The sequence below is a fragment of the Myripristis murdjan genome, chromosome 11 (assembly GCF_902150065.1).
Source record: "Myripristis murdjan chromosome 11, fMyrMur1.1, whole genome shotgun sequence".
Taxonomy (NCBI): domain Eukaryota; kingdom Metazoa; phylum Chordata; class Actinopteri; order Holocentriformes; family Holocentridae; genus Myripristis; species Myripristis murdjan.
In genome coordinates this window covers 29,671,859-29,693,902 of record NC_043990.1, presented here as the reverse complement: position 1 = coordinate 29,693,902, position 22,044 = coordinate 29,671,859, and the positions used below count along the sequence as shown (strand labels likewise).

The 22,044-nt window shown below is 38.7% G+C and overlaps 1 protein-coding gene across 1 annotated transcript; it reads right to left on the bottom strand.

Moving 5' to 3' along the window:
• Nucleotides 1-3,241: 3,241 nt before the first annotated feature.
• On the bottom strand, nucleotides 3,242-5,258 carry tnfa (tumor necrosis factor a (TNF superfamily, member 2)). Its single transcript, XM_030062989.1, has 4 exons — nucleotides 4,931-5,258; nucleotides 4,764-4,818; nucleotides 4,326-4,385; nucleotides 3,242-3,705 (listed from the first exon to the last, which is right to left on the bottom strand). Exons 1-4 carry the CDS (start codon nucleotides 5,108-5,110, stop codon nucleotides 3,242-3,244), a joined length of 759 nt encoding a protein of 252 aa, XP_029918849.1. The 5' UTR covers nucleotides 5,111-5,258.
• Between the last annotated feature and the right edge of the window lie 16,786 nt (nucleotides 5,259-22,044).

The following is a 22,044-nucleotide window of genomic DNA, read 5'->3' as shown; positions in this document are numbered from 1 at the left end:
ACAATGTGTGCCAAATGTGTTAACGACATTGAAAACATATCATCATGTTAATTTCATGTTTTCTTACTTAAATTAAGAAAAGTCATGAATTATGAAGCAAAACAACAACAACAACAACAAAAAAACAATGTTAATCATGCATTTAAGAGCCATTAAAAATTGAATGCAGTCAAATTGACCTCAAGGATATTCACTTTAATATTCATTTTTAGCATTGAATATTATCATGATGATGATCAGAGTTTGCTGTTTTTTTCCTGTTTTCTTGTGAGATACAGAGTGGTTTTAAAATGTGAGGCCTCTTTTGATAATTAAGCAAATGAAACAACATGAAAAGGTAGGTCATTCTTTAGGTGGGCTGTTCAGCGCTCTGCATATGCAGCCTGTGACAGGGGGTGATGAGTAAAAACACTGCTTTGATTTAACCTCTGGCAATTCCCTTTGTGGCCTCCAGCAGCCTACAGATCAGCACCGATGGAACATTTGAGAGGAACTGAGGGGATTGAACTCATAGGCTGAGGTCAAATCTATTCAGAGCAGTGGTCCCCAACCCAGTCCTCAAGATCCCCCTGTCCTGCAGGTTTTGGTTTCAGCTCTACTCTTGACCCACAAGAGTACACATGACCCACATCAACATGAAGCCCTTAAATGGATCAGGTGTGAAAAAGTAGAGCTGAAACAAAAACCTGCAGGACAGGGGGATCTTGAGGACTGGGTTGGGGACCACTGATTTAGAGGAACATGTACTTCATGTGAAGGAGCGTAACTTCATATAATATTTTGTTTTTGTGGCATCTCAAACAGTTCTGTCACTATGATCTTTCAGACCACATCAGAGGAACTCCTACACCAGTGGTGGTTCTCACCCTTTTTGGCTCTTGAGCCCTTAATAGGGAGTTTCCCTGTCAGACACTGTGTAATCACTGTACAGCTATTACTCAAATGGAAACTCTCCTCCAGTTTATTTTAGTAGTAGCTGTATGTCAAATTTATGCAATCGGCATGCCCAGTCATGACAGCTTATGTCTAATACCAAGGCCTCGATGAGCTTCTCTAACCGATCACAGCTAACAACCAAACAAAAACCAAACAAAACAGTGCCCAAACCCCTCACTGTCATTTCATAAGTGAGTAGCAGCCACTCAGACCTGTCATGTGTGGAAACTGCAATTGTTAAATAAATAAATAAATAAATAAATAAATAAATAAATTTTAAAAAGAATTAAAGACTTTTTTCAGGTGTTTTATCTTGAGATGCACCGATCGATCGGCCTGTGCTCAGAATTGGATGATTTTTTGTCCCATCAACCACGAGGTCAGCCTCAGAGACACTTATGCTGCGTTCACATGGAATCACAGCACGAGAGTCCGACGGAACAGCAGGACAGCAAAACAACACGAGCATGAAGATATGTTGCTGTGGTGATATCGTATTGCTTACAAAGATGTTTGATGATTTTAAAAGTACAAATGCCGCAAAATTTTGCAAAAAGAAAAGGCTTGTCCTGTAACCTAGTGCACACTCGAGATGTGAATTATCTATATTTCGATATGACAGTTGGTGGGTGGCCTGTCATATTATTCTGTCGTTATGTTACCTGTTGCACCTGTTTACATTTACAAAAGAAAAAATGCACTTTATTTTTAGCTGAAGAATTGTAAAAAGAAAAGGCTTTTTCTGTAGCGCGCTCATAAGTGCACTTTTTATCTCAAGATTTGAATTTTGTATTAAGCAAAAGTTGTTTATGAGAATTAGTGCCTTGTTATATCATTCTGTTGTTCCATTACCTGTTGGCACCTCTTTAAGTTGGAGAGGTACACATACTGCACTTTATTTTCATTTGAAGGTTTGTAAAAGGAAAAGGCTTGCTCTGTAACCAGGTGCAATTGGTGCAGAATTGATGCTTTGTAATAGTATTGTGTTGTTCTGAGACCTGTTGAAACTGATTAGATTTGGGAATTTCTCATAAAAGACCAGTTAACAAAAAAAAAAAAAAAAAAAAAAAGTATGCTCTGAATTATATTATAAACACAATCAGCCAAAAATCGGAATCAGCAGGTCAGACTTGGAAAAAATCGGATATCGGAATCAGCCAAAAAAAAAATGACAATCGGTGCATCTCTAGTTTCATCGGCTGAAATCAGAAAACAGCACTCCAGCCAGAGAAAGCTGGATTCATTAATGTCAGATGTTTTGCCTATCATCTCTTTGGCGACCTTTGGTATAAAGCACCACAGACTTGTTTTCTGGCTTCACTCTTTAGAATTTCTTGGTAAGATTGCCAAGTGCAGCTTTCATTAAAATAAGTTCCACTAGTTGATGTGTTTAAAACCAGCACTTAACTCTCACATCCTGTTTACTGTTCTGGTTCTCATCGTCAGCCGCAGTGCTCTTATCATGAACTGCAACTTCCTTCCCCCCACTACAATTTAACACTTCCTTCCCTCTTTATTGAACAATTGGCGCTATAGGGCATTTTATAAGCCGCTGCATTTTTTGTTTCTGTAAAATGATCAATATCCAGATTCTAGTCTAAATGAATGATCATGGACATATTTTTGTCTTTTTTTTTTTATTTTATTTAAAAATGTTTTCACAGTACCCCAGGTACTGTAACAGCTTTCAATAAATATATGAACCAATTTAAATAAATAATATTATAAATAATGTATAAAAGAATGCACATTTCTCAGAATGTTCCAAACATTATGAAATCAAAATCTACTATCAAAATAGAAAACATTAAAAAGACAATTAGGACATTCATTGCAAAAAAAATAAATAACTTAATTCACAAATAAATAAATAAAAATAAAAATAATCAATTCCTTAAGCAGCCCTCCTTGTGTGAGTGTAGTGAAACATTCAATATGCAATAAATACATTCACAACATTTCAAACACAACAGGATGGTAAAGATTGTGCACCACAGCACAACAAAAGCACTGGCACTAAGATAGCAGTACATAGTACATAACTTTACAATGGAGATCCATAATTAGAGTCCATTACTAAATTGCTACACTTAGCATAGCTTAGTTTACTTCCTGCTGTGCAATTCACAGCAGATCAGCAGCTGGTTGGACTTTACATTTAAACTGGTCTACACTGAGTTTAACTGCAGGCCTCACTATGAAGCTGCAGTTAACACAGAATGGCTTTTCTCTTGTCACAGACTTCCTGTGCTTTTCTCATGTCACAGACTTCCTGTGCTTTAACTGTGATCTTATTTGCTCTCTATTACAAGGCAAACACACCGAAGAAGGTTTTCCCTTCGTCTTCATCCAGGTGGGGCAGCAGCCTTTCGTCCATCACTGTCTTCAGATGGTCCCCTCTGTTCAGGTTGAACACGGCTCCCATGTAAATGGTGGTGAACCAGTTGCCTTCCTCTTCAGGGTTGCTGCTGGCCATCTTTTGGCAGGCAGTGCGCACAGAGTGCAGTATGGTCTGGTACTCCTTCTTGTTGTCATCGTTCCCATATGATCGGGACCATCGCTGTACAGTGTGGCTCAGGTGGACCATGGGCCTGTTGGTGTCATCGCTGCTGCAGCTGACGCGGAAGGACACCTGGCTGTAGACAAAGTAGAGCCCATTTTGAGGGATCACAATCTCATTGTCAATGAGCTCGAGCCCTCCTTGAGCGTGGTAATGGTTCACATTCCTTTTCCACTCCACAGAGCTTTTCAGGTCACTGCTGTACTCTCCTAATAAGAGAAATAAAAAGAGACAGAGAAAGAGGTGAGCATGGATTTCTCTCAGTGAGGCCGGACAGTAATAAAATACATAGTGTTTGATAAGGTACGATTTAGAAGCTTTTTCATATAAATCACTTCTAACTTCAATAAATCAGGTCATGGATTCCCATTTGGTCAGCTTAAGATGCAGGGACCTTTACAGGAAGATTTCTGTTGTTGATTTAATTGCTGAACTGAGTGCGCTGTACATGGGGAGACATAATTCAGTCTTATGCATTCCTTAATTAGGATTATTTCGAATGAATTTAATGATTCAGGAAGTTAAACTACTTCTCATTTTACTAGGGACCCCCCAAAATTCCCTCAAGAAACCCAAGAACTGTCCTAAGGAGCCATTGAGCCCTGTCAATAAATCCTAAAACCTCCTATGGGCCTTTAGGTTGAAGACCACTGGACTAAAGGATTGGCATCTCAATCAACCAAAAGTTCATGAGAATTTATTTATATTGCACTTCCTTTGGTGATTTTCAATTGTGTAATTTCAATTGTGTAATTACAATTGTGTGATTACACTGTAATTCCAGGGCTCAGTTATCCTTATATGCAGAATATGTCCAAACTGTTTTTACCTTCTAAATGAATGGCAGCTCTTAAATTCCCAGAGATTTGCCTCAACGTGTGGCGAATATCTGGAGAGGAGAGAAGACAGAGGTTTAGTAAATATGGCCAAGGTAGCAGATAAATTTCACATAAGGTGTGACACAGGGACACGGCAGATCAGCATTTCAGTCTTGGGTAACATTAGTATCAGAGCAAGATTGTTTTAACTAGGATCCTCGCTAATATGAAATTTTAGTTTTAGTAATTTTTAGTAATTTTTAATATGAAACTTTAATTTTCTGGGATGAACTATAAAAATGTAAAAACATAAATATCATCACAAAAAACAGTTATTGCAAGCTTCACTACAAAAACACTGATATCAGTATCATGTTTGAAATAGGCATATCCGTTGAACCCTGGTCTCAACTTGTAAAATAGTAATGAACAGAGAGAAGAACTCTCACCATCAGCCTCCTGCACATGATCCTGCACCTGTATAAGAAGGAAAGCAGAGGGATAGAGAGAGTTAGTGTTTGAAATAACAGGTGGGCTGGAACGTCAGACAGCTACTCTGATGGACATACAAGTCTTTTCAGTCATTTCGATCCTATTCCAAAACCCGTGTCCTCACCTTGGCTTTCCCCACGAAGAGGAGGGCTCCGGCAACAGCGAAGCAAAGTGTAGTCAGCAGGGCTCCAGCCAGCTTCCAGCGGCTGTTGTTGCTGTTGTTGTTCATGCTGGGCGTTTGTTTGCCAGCCTCTGTGGCAGTATTGGTGTCAGTGTCCAGAATCACCAGGCATTGTTCTTCCATGGCTTCAAAAATAAGTTCCCTGCAGCTCGGTTGTCTCTGATGGTGCGTCTAAACAGCCGCTTCAGGCTCAGCGTCAGTCACAAAAAGCAGCAGAATGAAGGGTTTTATCTGCCTTATTGCCTTACGCAGAGGTTTCTCTGGGTGTCTTCTTCTTCTTTGCTGTTGCTCTGAATGATTGACTGAGAAGAACTGAGCAGCTTTTAAAACAGTAGTTTCCTCTGTGGGAAATCCCACAGTGATGTCAGTGTGAGTGAATGGAGAGTCAAGGAGGAAGAGATACTAGGGCTGGAGAGCTTTACACACTACACACGGGCACTGACACACACACACACACTTACACAGACAGACACAGACAGACACACACACAGACTTACACACACACACACACACACACACACACACACACACACACACACACATACACACACACACACACACACATCCATATGACTCTATTCTTGCATGTAGAAACCCATGCAACACACTCACAATCACAACCTAAAACACCAGCATATATATATATATATATATATATATATATATATTTATATATTAACTGACACCCACACCCACACATGCATACACACGAATTTCATCACACACAACATACGCAAATGGCACAACACTGACACACAGACTCACACAAATGTACAGAAACCGCAACAGGCTGTTCTGTTAGGCGGCCGAATTAGAACCTCCAGTCATTTCTTCTATAAATATTCTAATGATATTTCTGTTGCACTGCAGTTTTCTTTTCCAAGGGAAAAGGTGATGAGGAAATTAGCAAGAAATGACAAAAAATAGAGAAGAGAAAGCCCAGAATATTAAAGCAAGAGAGAGAGAGAGAGAGAGAGAGAGAGAGAGTTATTAGAAAATTAACCCAAAAAAAACAAACAGAAACAGAAAATTGCCATAAAAGTACCAGGGGAAAACAAAAGAAAAAAGAAAAGAAAATGACTAAAAAATCCCCTGCCAAAACATTAAAAATACAAAGAAAAAAAAAGTTAAGTTTGTTCAGAGGGTGAAATAAAACCTTTCAAATGGTTTTGCTGCTTCTGGCAGATCTCCACCCCAGTAGTGAACATGTGAGCACGCTGTGGTGAACTGGTCAACTATCTGGGTCGGGGCTATGGAAACTGGGTTTCACTGTGGTACACAAACAGAGCACCCAGCCATCGATGCATCACTCATCTGGTCATTGAGATGTCAAGTATTAGCTATAATGAATCACATATGAACACAAAGCACACTCATGAAGCACACTCATTATGATTTTTAAAACAGGCTACGAGTAAAAATAAACTCCACAGAAGTGTCATGGTTGACACCTAAACTGTGTAATTTCCTCCTTATGTAAAAATAGCCCAGCAAGGGTGGGTCCACAAGCCTTTATTCTGTGTGAATATTTTAATAGTCATCTACTTTTCACTGTAGTGATTGGCATCAAACGACTATATGAAATAAAAATAAAGTGGCGACATAAAAAGTGAAAATTGCCACAGTCTATCATTTTTTGACTGGCTGACAACAAAGTGTTAACTGAACATATTTTTGCAGTTGCGTCTAAATGATACATCACTGTATGATATAAATGTTAATACTAGCGAGGATGAGTAACAGTGAGTGTAAACTGTTATTGTAGAGCAGACAAGAGTATGTGAAAGGTGCAGCTAGTCGGAGAGGATGATTAGAGATCAGCATCAGCTTTGATTATGAAATAATACAACTCAAAAAACTCCAGGTGAGGAAAAATAAGGAGAAAATGGACTTGAAGAAAGACCAAGATGACTATAAGTCGAGCTAATTATAGACTGACAAGCAATCGGTTGGTCTTTTGATCATCACTTCAAACCCACATACTGGGGGGAGAAACATCCTCCTACATCTGCTGTTGTTGTGGCAATAAGCACAAAACAAAACAAATTCACATCAGCCATTCGTCTCTCAGACAAAATGAGAATATGATTATGACATGTAATAATAAGTGTGCAGAAACTGGGTCATTACAGCAGAGAATGATAGGACGAAGCAAAGCAAAGAATGTTGAACAATTTGTGTTCAGTACAAATTGATTTCTTCATCCTGTAGATATCCAAATACTGATTTGTATCAAGTCTCTATCTCTCCTTCATAGTTATGACCAAAGAATAGTAATTGTCTGAATATGGACATTACAGATCCAGATCAGCACCAAAACCTAATTAACTATTCTTTGGCCCAAGGCCTACTGTATCTCTCCACCAAATTTCATGGAAATCCATTCAAAAGATTTGAGATATGCTTATGACAAACACATAGAAAAAAACAGGGGGAATACATAAGCTCCTTGGTGGAGCTGATAAGATTATATCATGAAATAGGGTCATAAAAATATACATAACCATACGGTTATGTATATATTATGTATATATATTCAGTTTCAATACAAGAACATGTTCACAAGAAAGATACGAAAGTGTATGGAATACAGCATTAAAGGGATAGTTCACCTATTTTGAAAATTCTGTTGATAACAGGATAAATACAGTTATAAACAGTAATTTGAGCAAAACGATGATTGCAACTTATATGTGCATTTTAGTTTCAGAAAGCAGCTCTTGTAAAGTGATATCAAACTTTTCTGTGTATGGATTAAGACAATTATTTTTAAGAATGTTAGCCGGGGGGAAGTTAACCTCAGTGGCTGGAGGCTAACGGTTAGCTAACAGTTAGCATTTGTAGCATCCTGCCAGTATCCAGCACTCAGTAGCAATGAGAGTCCACCCATTTTTTTTTTTTTTTTTTTTTTTTTTTTTCAAAATGGATGGACTATTCCTTTAGGAGGGTGCACAAAACAACAGTAGTTGCACAAAGGCTTTGCACTTGCGTCATAACAGCCAGATAAACAAAAGAGAGAAATAAGAAAAATCATATTGTGGTGTGAATTGAGTAATGTTAAACCAACAGTAAGGCATGTCTCATTAGTGGCATGCTGAAGGGTTGTTGAGCAAGCCACTGAAAACCTAACTGCTCTTTCTGAGCAGGTTTGGTACCTTGCATGGCAACTTCTGTCATCAGTGTGTGGGTGGGAATGGGTGATTGTGAGACATACTGTACATTAGAAAGCACTCCAAGTGGTTGGTAGACTATAAAAAGCACAATATCTAATTAATGCAGCATTTACCATTAACAAGGAAGATATGTTTCCAAGTAGGATACTGTGGCAAAGTAAACTGTCAAGTCTAGTTCTTGTCTTTTCTCCATAACACTGTGGCAAAGCAACTTCACTCCTTACTCCTTTACAAGTTCATTAAACACCACAGATTGGAACGCCCTCCCAAGGCATTGCATAGAACATATCAACACGTCTTCCCTTTTTCCCGTTAATATTGATAACAGATGTAACACTAAATATGTTTCTATAACTGGAAGGTAAACATTCTTTGAACTGAGTAAATGAGGACCTCTACACCCCAGACCTCATAATGATAAGACCTATAACATGCAGTTCATTATCTACCCACCCATTCTACAGTCAGTCTTTTAGGTCTGTGTACCACGCTCAGGCTTCCTGGGAGATTCTCTTTTCTTATATAGTGTGTCCTTAGCAACCTGAGGGCACATCTCACCTAATATCTCAATACTGTGTTGGGATCCATCAGTTCTGCCCCTTTAGTCCCGTCTCAACTGATGTTCTGTTGATGGAAGGTGAATACACAGTTTGTTCATCAGTAGTTCTGCTGGAGTCCTTCCATACTCTGCTGCTTTACCTCTGTATTTCCACTCCCTTGGTGACTTGGCCATTTGACTATGTGTTGTGGGGGCTCAAAGTCACATGTGTGAATCCATGTTTCCTGGAAAACAAAGGCAGTTCTTCACTGCCAGATTGTTTGCCATTATGAGATATCAGTGTTTTGGGAATCTCATGTCTGGAAAAGATCGATTTGTATGCTTGAACATGTGCTTTGTTGTAAGGCCTGAAAGAAGAAAGAAGGTTATTCTCACTTTACTCCATGAATCCTCTGGCTTGTGGTAACAGTGATTCTTTCCTCTGTTGGTATCTGTGAAACTGGCAGGTTTCACATCTCTATACTGCATTCTTAATGTCCCTATTCATATATAGCCAATACAGCACTTCCCTGGCATGTCCCTCATATTTCTCCATTTCTCAGTGTTTGGCTGAGCCCCTTTTCCAGACAACTTACTACCCAGGTATGCCAGCTTCCTCACTCCAAATTAACACTTCTTCTTGTTCGGTTTGAGCCCTGATTTCTGTGCCTTTTTCAGTCCCTCCCTCAGCCAGGAGTTGTAGTCAGTTGGGGGGTTGCCCCACGCTATCACATTACTTCAAAACAGCCCAAACTCACTCCATGACTCCAAAGATCTGGGAAACAGTCCTGTGGAATACCTCCGGAGCTGTGCAGATTCTGAAAGGTAGCTCAGTGGAAATGGCACTTTTCTGGCTGGTGAATGACAGGTTCTGCATTTTCTTTGAGCTGTATCTTGTGTTTGCCTGGCAGCTTTCCTATGTCTTTAGACCTGTTCTGTGAACTCTTGTGATCTCATTGTGCAGCTGAGTCCAGCTCCTCGACTGGGGGGCTAGGTGTACCACTTCATTGTCAATAGTGTGCTCTTAATCACCCAAATGATCTCACTTACTTCTAATCCCAGAATAGGTTGTCTTTCTTCCTTCACTATAGAAAGCTGCATTTCTATGTCAGTTTGAACATACCTTTAATAGGGATTGGCTTTTGTAGTCGCATAGACTCTGCTTTTTATGAGAGATTTTTGATTTCTCCATGGAATGTATGCCTGGGCGCGCCTGGACTTGCTCTTCCACAACTTGTATTTTCCTTTTAGTATTGCAGCATCTGCCAAAATGATTAATGGCACTACTTTTCCTGCATTGTTTACCAAATGCGGTGCATTTCCTTGGTGCATGGGTATGGCCACAGCACTCACAGTCGAAAGTCTTGCCATGGTCTGTTGTTGCACTTTACTGTTAATTGCATCAACAGCTGCATCACCTTCTCCTTCAAATATCCTTAGCTGAAACTTTGCACTTTCTGAAATTTGGCAAATACTGATTTGAGGAGAAGCATACTTGCCTTCTTACTTCAGACTCTAATTTGGTCTCATATCATTGAGTCACAAGATGTTCCAAAATTTCCTTCACTGGCTTTTGAGTCAGAAGTCCATTATGTATTATTCATTCGACTCATTGTCTGTGTAATCATACTTCTCATAAGTCTCATTCTCTCTTGAAATATGCTTCAAATTTAGCAATAAACAATGCCATCTTCCTCTTATCAACATGTTAGTCTGCACTGGTTGCCAACAGATATAGATATAAAAGTTAGCTTAAAAACATTCATGTTTTTGGCTACATTGCCAGTCAATATCAACTCTGCTGGCTGGCAAATGGCATCAGTCTTTCAATTCTTATGTATTTCAACAGTTATGTATTAGCAAAACATCCCACTCCCACTTGCTTCAAAACATGGCATGTTTTGAAGCACCCTCACACACAAAGATCATGCATTCAAAAGCAACTTTAATCCAAGAACAAGTTCATTAAACACCACAGACTGGAGCGCCCTTCTCAGGCATTACAGAAAACAACATACAGTATCACTGCAGTATTAATTGAGGCTATCACTGCAGTTTCAGGAAGACCACACCTTAACCACACCACTTCCATCCTATACCCTCCTAGACTTCTGTTCCCTTCTTTTTGTGTTATTTTGCATCCCTCTCTCCCATCCCTTTTTAATTTTCTCTCTCTCCTCTCCTCCTCTCCTTTCCTCCATTAGGTCTTAAGGGGCCCCATCATGCCCAGGGGCTACAGATTGCAATTCAAAGTTCCCCTACAATGTAGACACCAAACCTGAAGACCCACAAGCAACAAGATTTGAGCATCATTCACGCCACACGTCATCTCACTCTCAAATCAATAAACCTTTAAATGCCTCTTGCTGATGCTGTGTTCCTAACTACTGAATGCTCTGGAACTGTACACGTTACCTTGTGGTAGCTGGTAAAGATGTCTTCGCCAACATTCACTCGCAGAGTTCAGTGCTCTGTGAACACTGAACTCTGAAAGCACCACAGATAATAGCTTGCTTTCACATGACGTCACATTGCTGCATCGTGAGAGCGCGAAATTCAGATGGAGGGCAGGAACTGAAGTAGCTTAATTACTGAGGATCTGCTGTCTGAAAAAATGCCCATGTTTTGTGTAGTTTACGGCTGCTCCAAACGTTCTAACCGAGAAAAGGAAAAGGGGTTTTATAGAGTGCCAAAGACTGTCGTTCACAAAGGTGAAAAATGTAAAAAGCTCATAGAACAACGCTGTAAAAAGTGGATTTTAAATCTACATCTGCGGTCGGGAGGAGCACAGTCTGCTAATGCCTGTGTCTGCAGCGACCACTTCGTCAGAGGTATGTTAGCCAGCTAACTTGGTTTTTGTGGCTGTGTTTATGTAGCACTATGTTGTCGTTAAATGCTCGTTTACTTAGTAATGATTATTAAGTTACCGGTAGTCTAATATGGACTTCATTGGGTCTTTTTAGACTGCCCTAGCACTTTGGGTGACGTTGAGTCGGTAGACTGGGCTCCGACGGTCAACCTCGGTTACCAAAAAACTAAAACGACTGTCAGGCTAACGTCGTCGTTAAGATGTGTTGCATGTTTGTTGACATTATAGCCGCTACTGCTAGCTGCTAGCATCGTAACACATAAAACAATATAAGAACAAACACTCACTCTGGCGAAGACCAAACGATAATCATGGTGGAGCCGTTTGGTACCGAGGTTGTGGACCCATCCGCTGACAAAAAAGTTCTATGCCTCCAGACTTTTCTAGGCTTTCATCTGCTGTCTGGTGTATTGTGATGTCTGAAGGACCAGATAGTTTGTGATATCAACAGCCTTGATTGTCGGCAAATCTTTAAGTTCTGTCGAAAACTCACTCATCTTCATGAGATTTGGGTCACGTCCAACATATTTGTTAATTAATTGCTTGTATCTTTGTCTTGAAACTGGATCTAAATCCGTCCAATACAGACTCTCTGCAACGGTTTCCTCCATAGATGTTCTCTCCATTTTTACTTCCTGCCCTCCATCTGAAATCGCGCCGCCTTCGCGCGTCATCATAACCACGTGACTGAAACCCAGCTTTTGATTATCAGCTGTTTGTCACATTCAGCTGATAGCATCAGTGGCTCTGACAATCAGCTGATCAGCATCAGCTGTCTCATTCATGCTCTGCTGACTTATTGACTTATTAGCTGATCAGCCTGGCCAACTACGTAGTTAGCACCTTTCATGTAGGGGTGTTTAAAGTGTTTTAAAAAAAAACCAAAAAAAAAAAACCAAGAGACTATCCAAACACTTCCATACAAGTGCACAAAGTCTTCATAAGTTCTCAGTTTTTGCCTTTTAGCTGTTGTTTTCATGGCACACTATGTTGCAACTCCCTCCACTACTCCAACATCCTCCTGCTACTGTTAACATGCTGGATCATGTTTGGCTAGCTATTGCATCTATGCCTATTGCTATGCTGTAATGGTTATGATTCACTATGCTGAGGGATTATTGCCTCAGCAGATTCCTCAAGTTGCAAGGAATCCCAAAGCTCCCACAAGCACAGCCTGTCCACCAAATACAGGGTGACACAAAAAAACGGGAACATTTTAACAATCCAATAAAACCAAGAGTGATGGAAGAAAAATATTTTATTCATAGTAACTGAAACCTGAAAACATGCCATTTAAGAAACAATGATGGAATATTCATTTTTTAAAAATTGTGCTGCCACTTGCTCATGTCTGCCAATACGCACTTCAGAAATTCCCGTTTTTTTGGGTCACCCTGTATAACTGTATCTCCATTTTCAAATAAAAGGTTAATTCCTTAACACAAGTGTCTCTGACTGAACTGTCTGTTTTTCCTCCTCCTTCTTCTTTTTCTTTAGAGATTCCTTGGCCTGAATACTTTGGTAGATGGCTAACTAGCCAGCAGGCTGATTTAGCAAAGCAAATGTTAATGATTAAATGTGACTGCTCGTCATTAGGAATGCCAGCTTTTACTAAATATATTAGTCTGTGTGCAAAACTGATGTAACAATAGCGAAACAATTAATGGTTAGTGGAGCGGATGCTTTTGTGGCTAACAAGTTGATATTATCTAAAACCACAATTTTGCTCATTTTCATCAGTACCCAAATTATCAGCTCCAAGTCGAGGAATTAAGCCTGTGAGTTCTGCTGAGATGGCCGTGATGCACATTTAGAGGCTCTTCGTACCCATTGTCCAAAAGCTAAGGACCTCCATCCAGGGGCGCCGTAAATGGGGGAAAAGTTAGGACAATTCCAAGGGCCCTTGCCTGACAGGGGCTCCAAAAAATAGGTAAAAACTAATATAAAATTATTAAACCATCAACTAGTAAATACATTTTTTTTTTTTTCATGGGGCCCAAAATTCCTGGCGGTGCCCCTGCCTCCATCATCTTTAAGTCAAGTTGAAAATGTGAACAACATCGCGACATTTACTTGAGCTGTTAGAACAGTTTCCTCTCTAAATTCATTTTTCTGGAATAATATCTGTGGTTGCGAGACTATGGATAACAAACATTCACAAATTAGCTAGGATCACAAGATCCAGGATCAAGATCATGTCTATTTATTTTATTGTTCAGGTTATGATTGTTTTATATTTTATTTATTCAACTTTTACTTCAGTAGGTAAGGTTGTGGGTGTTAGAAGATAAAACTAAAAAGTTTCAATGAAAAATTATTCCTGTGAGGAAGGTGTGATGCTACAGCAACAGTCTGTTATTGGATAAAAATAAATTTATAAAAAAATAAACCTATCTGTGTGTGTGTGTGTGTGTGTGTGTGAAAAACACTGTATAGGGTATTAAACAGAACAGAGCTTTCAGTTTAAATAAAAGGCTGAATGTGTATTGTGTCCATAAAAAACGATTAACAATTTCATCACTCTCTCATTAGTATTAGCTGCAAGCATTTGTGTTTAGCAGTTCCACATAATATCTGATGCATGATTATGAGTAGGAAACAGGATCTTCTGCATTCAGTCATAACAACTTTATTAAGTTCTGCATTTTACTTGACATGTCATTCAGAGAGAATGACTAAGCTTAATCTACTTCCGTTCCACCATACTGTCTTTCCAGTGAGGGTGATTTCAGAATATCAGTAGGAGGGGACGATTCGTTAAGGTACTGCAATGAGAAGGCAAAGATGTGAAAAAATGAAAATTTCCTGGAAATGCCCCTGATGTGGCCAAAGTTCAGTGTCATATGCTCCCACTGTTACTTTTTATCACAAAATTTTGCAGCGAAAATTTGCAGATTAAACCCCAATGGTGCAACTTCCACTTTTTCACGTAAACCAAAAAAAGAACTGATTTCCTGACACACATCACTGGCACATAGACTAAATGTCTAATTTCCAAAAACTGAAAATTTTAAATCTGTTCAGCCATTGCAACATGAACATCACTGGATTATTTTGCACCCAAAGGGAAAACAGTCAACAACTCCTACCCCATTTTCCCATTTTCCAATGTTACCGTTTTAAAACAAAAAACGTATTTGCCACTTTATACATGGGAGAAAGAAATCCATTCCTGCACACACTTTCTCACCTCTGCGTTTATTTCAGGAAGTCAGACATCCGCCAAGTGACACAGTCTCACTTGGTGGTATGTCTTGAGAAAGGTTCCTGTCAAAGAAACGACGACTAACTCCCTGAAATGAATCATTGCACAGGTGAAAAAGTGTGTGCACAAATTGACTTTTTTCTTTGGAATTGGATTTTCGGGGGCTTTGATTGCTTGACCACACAAGGGACAACAGAAGTGGTGTGCATGTTGCCCTCTACTTATCTTACTTTATACTTGAAGGCCTGACCTACACACAGACCACTATCATTTAACACGGTGTATGCTTAAGCATTAGCATAGAACACAGAAGCTAGTGATACACCAGGGACACATGGATCATTATGAAGCCATGAATATGCAGTAATTTCATCCATGGAACAATCTAAGAAAAGCATGTTATATTTCTTTAACCACAACCACGCTACCACATTCATATTTAAACTTCACTTCACATTTCTCTGTTTATTTCTGTTGAGCTCTGTACGGAAGAGCTATGGTACATGCGGTAATTTTTTTTTAGGGCTCCACCTCCTCAAATGCACTTTACTTTCATCACCGTGGAACAGAGCAGTGCATCATTCACCCAACCACATGGAAGGCCTTATAGGTGAGATGTGGAGGTGGCTTTTCCTTTTTTTTGGTGATGATTCAGTGATGAAAGAGGTTGTTCAAAGACACAAGGGAAAACCCCACTGTTCTTGTATGGTTTTGACTCAGTTTTTTTTTTCTTAGCCCCAAAAGTGAAAATCAGTGGCGCCAAACAGTCTCGGACTGCTACTGTACACATTTCCAGTTAATTAGTTCGTTTTTCATGCAAGTCGTTTTCATCAGGGACAACTGGAGATTTAAAGGGATAATTCACCCATTTTGAAACATTTTATATTGTTGCACTTCCCTCCAAATATAGGACAGCAGTGGTGCTATCTTCCTCTCATTGTTACTGAGTGCTGAATCCTGAGGTGGACTTCCCCCCCAGCTAATAATCCACTTAATTCATTCAAATTGTTAAATAAACAAAGCTCGTGTTGTGTTTTATGATGTGTTGCAGATTTTTTTTATCATTTGAAATGGTACATAACAAGTTGATCCTTTTCCAAAAAAAAAAAAAAAAAAATTGATGGTAGAAATACAGGGTGACACAAAAAAACGGGAACTTTTTAACAATCCAATAAAACCAAGAGTGATAGAAGAAAAATATTTTATTCATTGTAATTGAAACCTGAAAACATGCCATTTAAGAAACAATGATGGAATTTTCATTTTTTAAAAATTGTGCTGCCACTTGCTCATGTCTGCCAATACGCACTTCAAAGATTCCCGTTTTTTTGGGTCACCCTGTATGTTCTTGTGCAGTCTCAGCTCTCTATGCTGGTCCTCAGTTACAACAGTGGCTGGCAGGAACCTGAAAGGCACATAAACTCTGTGTGTGTGTGTGTGTGTGTGTGTGTGTGTGTGTGTGTGTGTATAATATCAGAATTTCAAAATTAGAATGGATCACAAACACTATATATATATATATATATATATATATATATATATATATATATATATATTTTTTTTTTTTTTTTTTTTTTTTTTGAGAAAAAGTCATGTAATCAATGTGTCTGCAACAAAAGACAGTGATACTCAGCCTTGCCTCCACATGTAAATGAACTGCCAATATTGTAAGGGCTACATCAGCAAATTAAAATTAAAAGTCAAAAGTATGTAGATGTCCTCCTAGTACACTACAGCTTTCAAGCTATTAGGGTAGCAGGAGTGGAACTGAAACTAGTGCCGACTATCATGCTTTAAGGAAGGAAGTGCAGGGTTCATTGCATCAAAAGCATTAAAAAAATGGAAAGAGCAACACATCAGTGGAATTCAAGCTAGATGCTTCAGGAATCTAAAATGACATACATTTTGATTCTCACTATTTTTGTACTAATTAAGGAATCTCGGGATAATTTGATGCAAAATTGAGGAAAATCAAAGTTGATGTTGTGACATGCCACTTTTTTTTTTTTTTTTTTACATCAGTTTTGCACATATGCCGCATTTTTTTTTAGCATGAGGAGGAAGTAACAGCTGAGCCAGAAGTGGTGACCTCACTGACCTCTCTCCCTTGAGGAAACAGGGCAGAGGTACAAATTTTTCCCAGTGAATAGAAATTATTTCACCTTCCATCACATGGGGACCTGTTTCCACTTGTATTCAAGCATGTGCTCTTGGCGAGGGAACACCGGTGTTGTGTAACAGTGCCTCCGTAATGATGCAACACCACCTTCATGACGATTTATCTAACAGTCAGGGTGGGGCAAGCAGGATTTCAGGGAGGATCGGGAGGGAAGGAGGGACTGAGATGAGGAAAGATAGTAGTGCGTATGGAGGTGGATGAAACCAGGTAGCTAGGAAACCCAGGCCTTCTGACTAATGTGAAACTTGTGGTTTCCTGTCTCCTCTGCTAAAGCCGAGCTGTTGCATATCTACTTGGTACATATTTTTTCCTGTGGTTATGATTGCAACATAAGAGGCACTTTCATCTCATCATGGGATAAGATCTGTAAAATACCTGGTGTCAACTCATAGGGGTTTTTGAACTCTGATATTGAAGTAAAGCTGCCAGTAGCTGATCTTTTGCACCCAGATTTATGAAACTATTCAGTGTTTGTCAGGCTGGAAAAGCCTCTGAAACAAAATTAGACCATCATAGGACACTAAAACTCTCCACTGTAACCCAGGAGTCTTTTTATAATACTGGTACTACTACTACTTCAGTACTACAGCTAATACTACTACTGCTTTTATTGCTACTACTGCTGATAGTAATAAAAATACTACTACTTGTACTACTGCTACTAGTGCTACTCCTTACATACTACTACTACTACTACTACTACTACTACTACTACTATTACTATGATTACCACTACTACGACTACTAGCATTATTATTACTACTACTACTGCTACAGCTCCTATTACTACTCCACCTACTGCTACAAGTAATACTATTACTGCTACCAATATTACTACTACTGCTATTACTACTACTCTTACTACTGTTACTATTACTAATACTAATGCAAATACTATTACTACTGTTACTACCTCTGCTACTACTGCTGCTACTATTACTATTACTACTACAATTATTACTGCTACTACTGCTACTACTACTACATTGCTGTTACTACTACCACTACTGCTGCTTTTAGGAAAACTATTGTGGACTAACTAATGTGAACTTTATTACAGTGATGGAATACTGGTGAAAAGAAAGTTTCAAAAAGTTCCTTTTTTACATTGTAGTGGAATAAATGTTTAGTTTAGTTTAGTTTAGTTTGTTTATTTCAGACATGTCAAAAACAAGATTACTATGCATTAATGAAAAAAAAAACAAAAAACAAAATGTGTATATACACACACACACACACACACACACACACACACACATATACACATACATACATATATATATGTGTGTGTGTGTGTGTGTGTGTATATATATATACACATATATATACATATATATACATATACATACACATATATACACACATACACACATACATACACACATAGCTAGATAGATAGAGAAAAAAAATAAAATAATAATAATAATAAAATAATTAAATTACAAGGCAGACCTAACCAAAATACATAGAACCCCATTAACATGTCTGAAAAGGAGTGGGAGGAAGTAAAAATGGAAACCAATGGCTGCATAAAAAGGAAGAAAATTTATATCAGAGTTCTAAAATATGCTTGCTTTGGGGAAAAATGGCAGAAATGTGAAATTTACATATTTTGTAGCTATTACGTTAAACATGCCTTTCAGTTGCAATGAAAAACAGGTGTAAACTATTGCTGTCTATACTCAGTCTAGGGACACATGGGTGATTTTCATGTTTAAGTTCTTATCAAGTCATCATAATAATCTGATCTATGAGACAGTCCTCCACAATCGTATAGTATTTCTTTAACTACATCTACCACTATTGCCACATCCATGTTTAAATATATTTGAAATCTCTCTACTTACAGTGCTTTTAGAAAATATTCAAATCCCCTTCACTTTTTTCATTTTTGTTATGTTGCAGACTGATGCTGCATCTTTTAAATTCATTTTTTCTCACACTGATCTACACTCAGTACACCATAATGACAAAGTGAAAACAGAATTTTAGAATTTTTTGTAAATTTATTAAAAAGGGAAAACTGAAATATCACATTGACATAAGTATTCAGACCCTTTGCAACAACACTTGAAATTTAGCTCAGGTGCCTCCCATTTCTCTTGATCAGGGGCGCTGCCAGGAATTTTGGACTCCATGAAAAAAAATACATATATATTTACTCGATGATGGTTTCATAATTTTATATTAGTTTTTACCTATTTTTTGGGGCCCCTGTCAGGCAAGGGCCCTTGGAATTGTCCTAACTTTTCCCCCATATACGGCGCCCCTGCTCTTGATCATTGCTGAGATGTTTCTACATCTTGATTAGAGTCCACCTGTGGTAAATTAAACTGATTTGGATATGATTTGGAAAGGCAAACACCTCTCTGTAGAAGGCCTCACAGCTGACAATGCATATCCGAGCAAAAAACAAGCCTGGGGTCTGAATACTCTCTGAATGCACTGTATAATTCCTGTTGAGCTCTGTGAGGAAGAGTTATGGTACATGCAGTTATAGTTGCCTACATGCAGTAATTTTTAGGGCTCTATCATTTCCTCAGATGCACTTTACTTTCATCACTGTGGGACAGAGCAGTGCCTCATTCACCCAACCACATGGAAGGCTACCTTATTGGTGAGACGTGGAGGTGGCTTTTCCTGTTTTTGGTGATGATTCAGTGATGAAAGAGGTTGTTTAAAGGCATGAGGGAAAACCCCACTGTTCTGTATTTGGTTTTGGTACAGTTATTCATACCCCATAAGGTGAACACCATGATCACTGTCACCAAAATCTATTTATTTGATTCAGTTTGAATAGTAAATATATATATTGTAAGAATCATCAACAGCTACTCATCTCCAGTTAACATGTTTTCTTCATTTGGATACACTGACACATATCAGTTCATACATACAATACAATGTATTATATGTATGAGCTGATACATGCACACAATGTATCAGTTCATACAAAGCCTATAGGGGTTTAAAGCAGAACCATGGCCCCTGGCTGCTGTGAGACAGAAAAAGAGTGCAGTACAGTGTTTTGTCCATTTGGTTCAGTGCTGAGCACTTGCTAAACAGGGTAGAATACATGGTGCTCAGCAGGGCTGATTCCAGATATTCACCGGTAAATGATTCACATTCAGATTCAGATTCAGAATACCTTATTAGTCCCAGACGGCCAATTCAGGACTATTACTATCATTATTCCATGTCCCGGTATTTATAAGACAAAATTATAAGATGATGTGAAACTGATGCATATAAAATTATGTTAATTTTAGAATATTACCATTAGCAGAGGAAAAAAAGTATGTACATAAATACGTACATAGAAATGTATATCTTAACTGGCATCTGGCTATCGTCAACAATACAAATTTGAAAATGTTTAGCCCAGTTTTAGCGCTGTGTGTTGCCCCCTGGAGGTGGGCTCAGAGGCTCTTGTAGTCATTACAAGAACACGCTACAATGTAATGTGTCAATTCTACTGATTTCAGGACCAAATGAGAGACTTCCCTGTGCTGCCAGACAAATACAAGAAGAAAACTGTTTTAGGAAAGGACAGCCACACCACGGACACTGCTGTGAACCACCAGCGCGAATATATAAGTTAATTGTAAACATATGAGTTTACAACATAGCTATATGCTGCAGTTATAATACTATATATGTATGTGTAGATTCATGTAGTGAACTGATATATTACCTGACTGATTATCATATATAACAGTGACACTTGTGTGCCCTTTACTACCAAGGCAAGGCAGAAAATGAACATAATGCACAGAGATCATAAATCAAAAATGACTGCTTTTTAAATCTGATGTTAAGAAGAGCTGTATTTGCAGTGCAGATAGTGGGAATTACAGACAGATTGGTTTGTAACATAATGTACATTATATAAATTTATAAAATATATATTTATAAATAACATTCTATTACTAAGTGTGACCAGTATAGCAGCAGCTCTTGGTCTTGGTTTGCACTCATTGACGTTAAGCTTTCTGTGGAAAGGCTCTCTTTCACTGAGGGGATTTCCTGTGAGGAGTTATGGCTAAGAATTATTATTGCACTTCCTGTCTAAGTAAAGTAAATTAATTTATATTAAAGCTGTATGATCTATCCACCAGCCCCTAAGCCACCTTGCCAAAACGCCATGCCACCCACTTGCCACCCCATGTCAAAAATGAATAGATCCATCCACCACTGGATCACACAGTGGTGGAAAAAAAGTTTTCAGACACCCTTAAAATTTTACACAATCTCAAATATTATCATGAAATATTTGTGGAAAAATCTTTTTTGTGTTTCAAAAGGTGTGGCTGCATTAGACAGATACAAACAAATACAAATTATATTTTTTTTGTTTATTGTTTACAAGAAAAACTAACCAAACTAAATTCTTGACAAATTCTTCTGACCACAGAATCTTCTTCCAGTTCCTGGCTGTCCAGTTCTTGTGTGCCTGGGCCCGACGACGCCGGGCTAACCTCTGTCTCTCATTGATCAGGGGCTTCTTGATAGCCTTGTAGGACCTTAAGCCATGATGTAAAAGTCGGCCACGTACAGTGCGGGTGGAACACTGGACACCAGTTTGGTTTGACCACTGCTGCTGAAGCTCCTGTGATGTCATTTTGCCTTCACATGCAGATCAGGATGCGGTCATTTCTTGCTGAAGAAACCCTTGGATGCCCAGATCTTGGTTTGTCTTCCAAGCTGTTGGTTCGTCTGTATTTCTGCAGAGTGGATCCAACTGCTGAAGGACTGCATCTGCACTTCCTGGCTATCTGGTGGCAGCTGTACCCTTCCTGGCTGAGAATCTTTATCTTCAGGCGTGTTTCCTGTATTAGGTTCCTTGTTTTAGCCATTTTTGTGTCTGAAGAACTTTTAAATGTGCTGGCTTTATATAGACACCAAGCTTGGCAACAGAAATTGTGTCTTTTAATAAAAAGAACGACCTTCATCACTGGTACCAAAATGACCCAATACTCCAAATTTCTTCTGTATTTTTATGGAACCAATCAATATTAAGATTTTAATGGCTTTTTTAGGATTTGTTTAGTATTTTGGCTGTGACTGTACTAAAAGAAATTGCACTTGAAGAC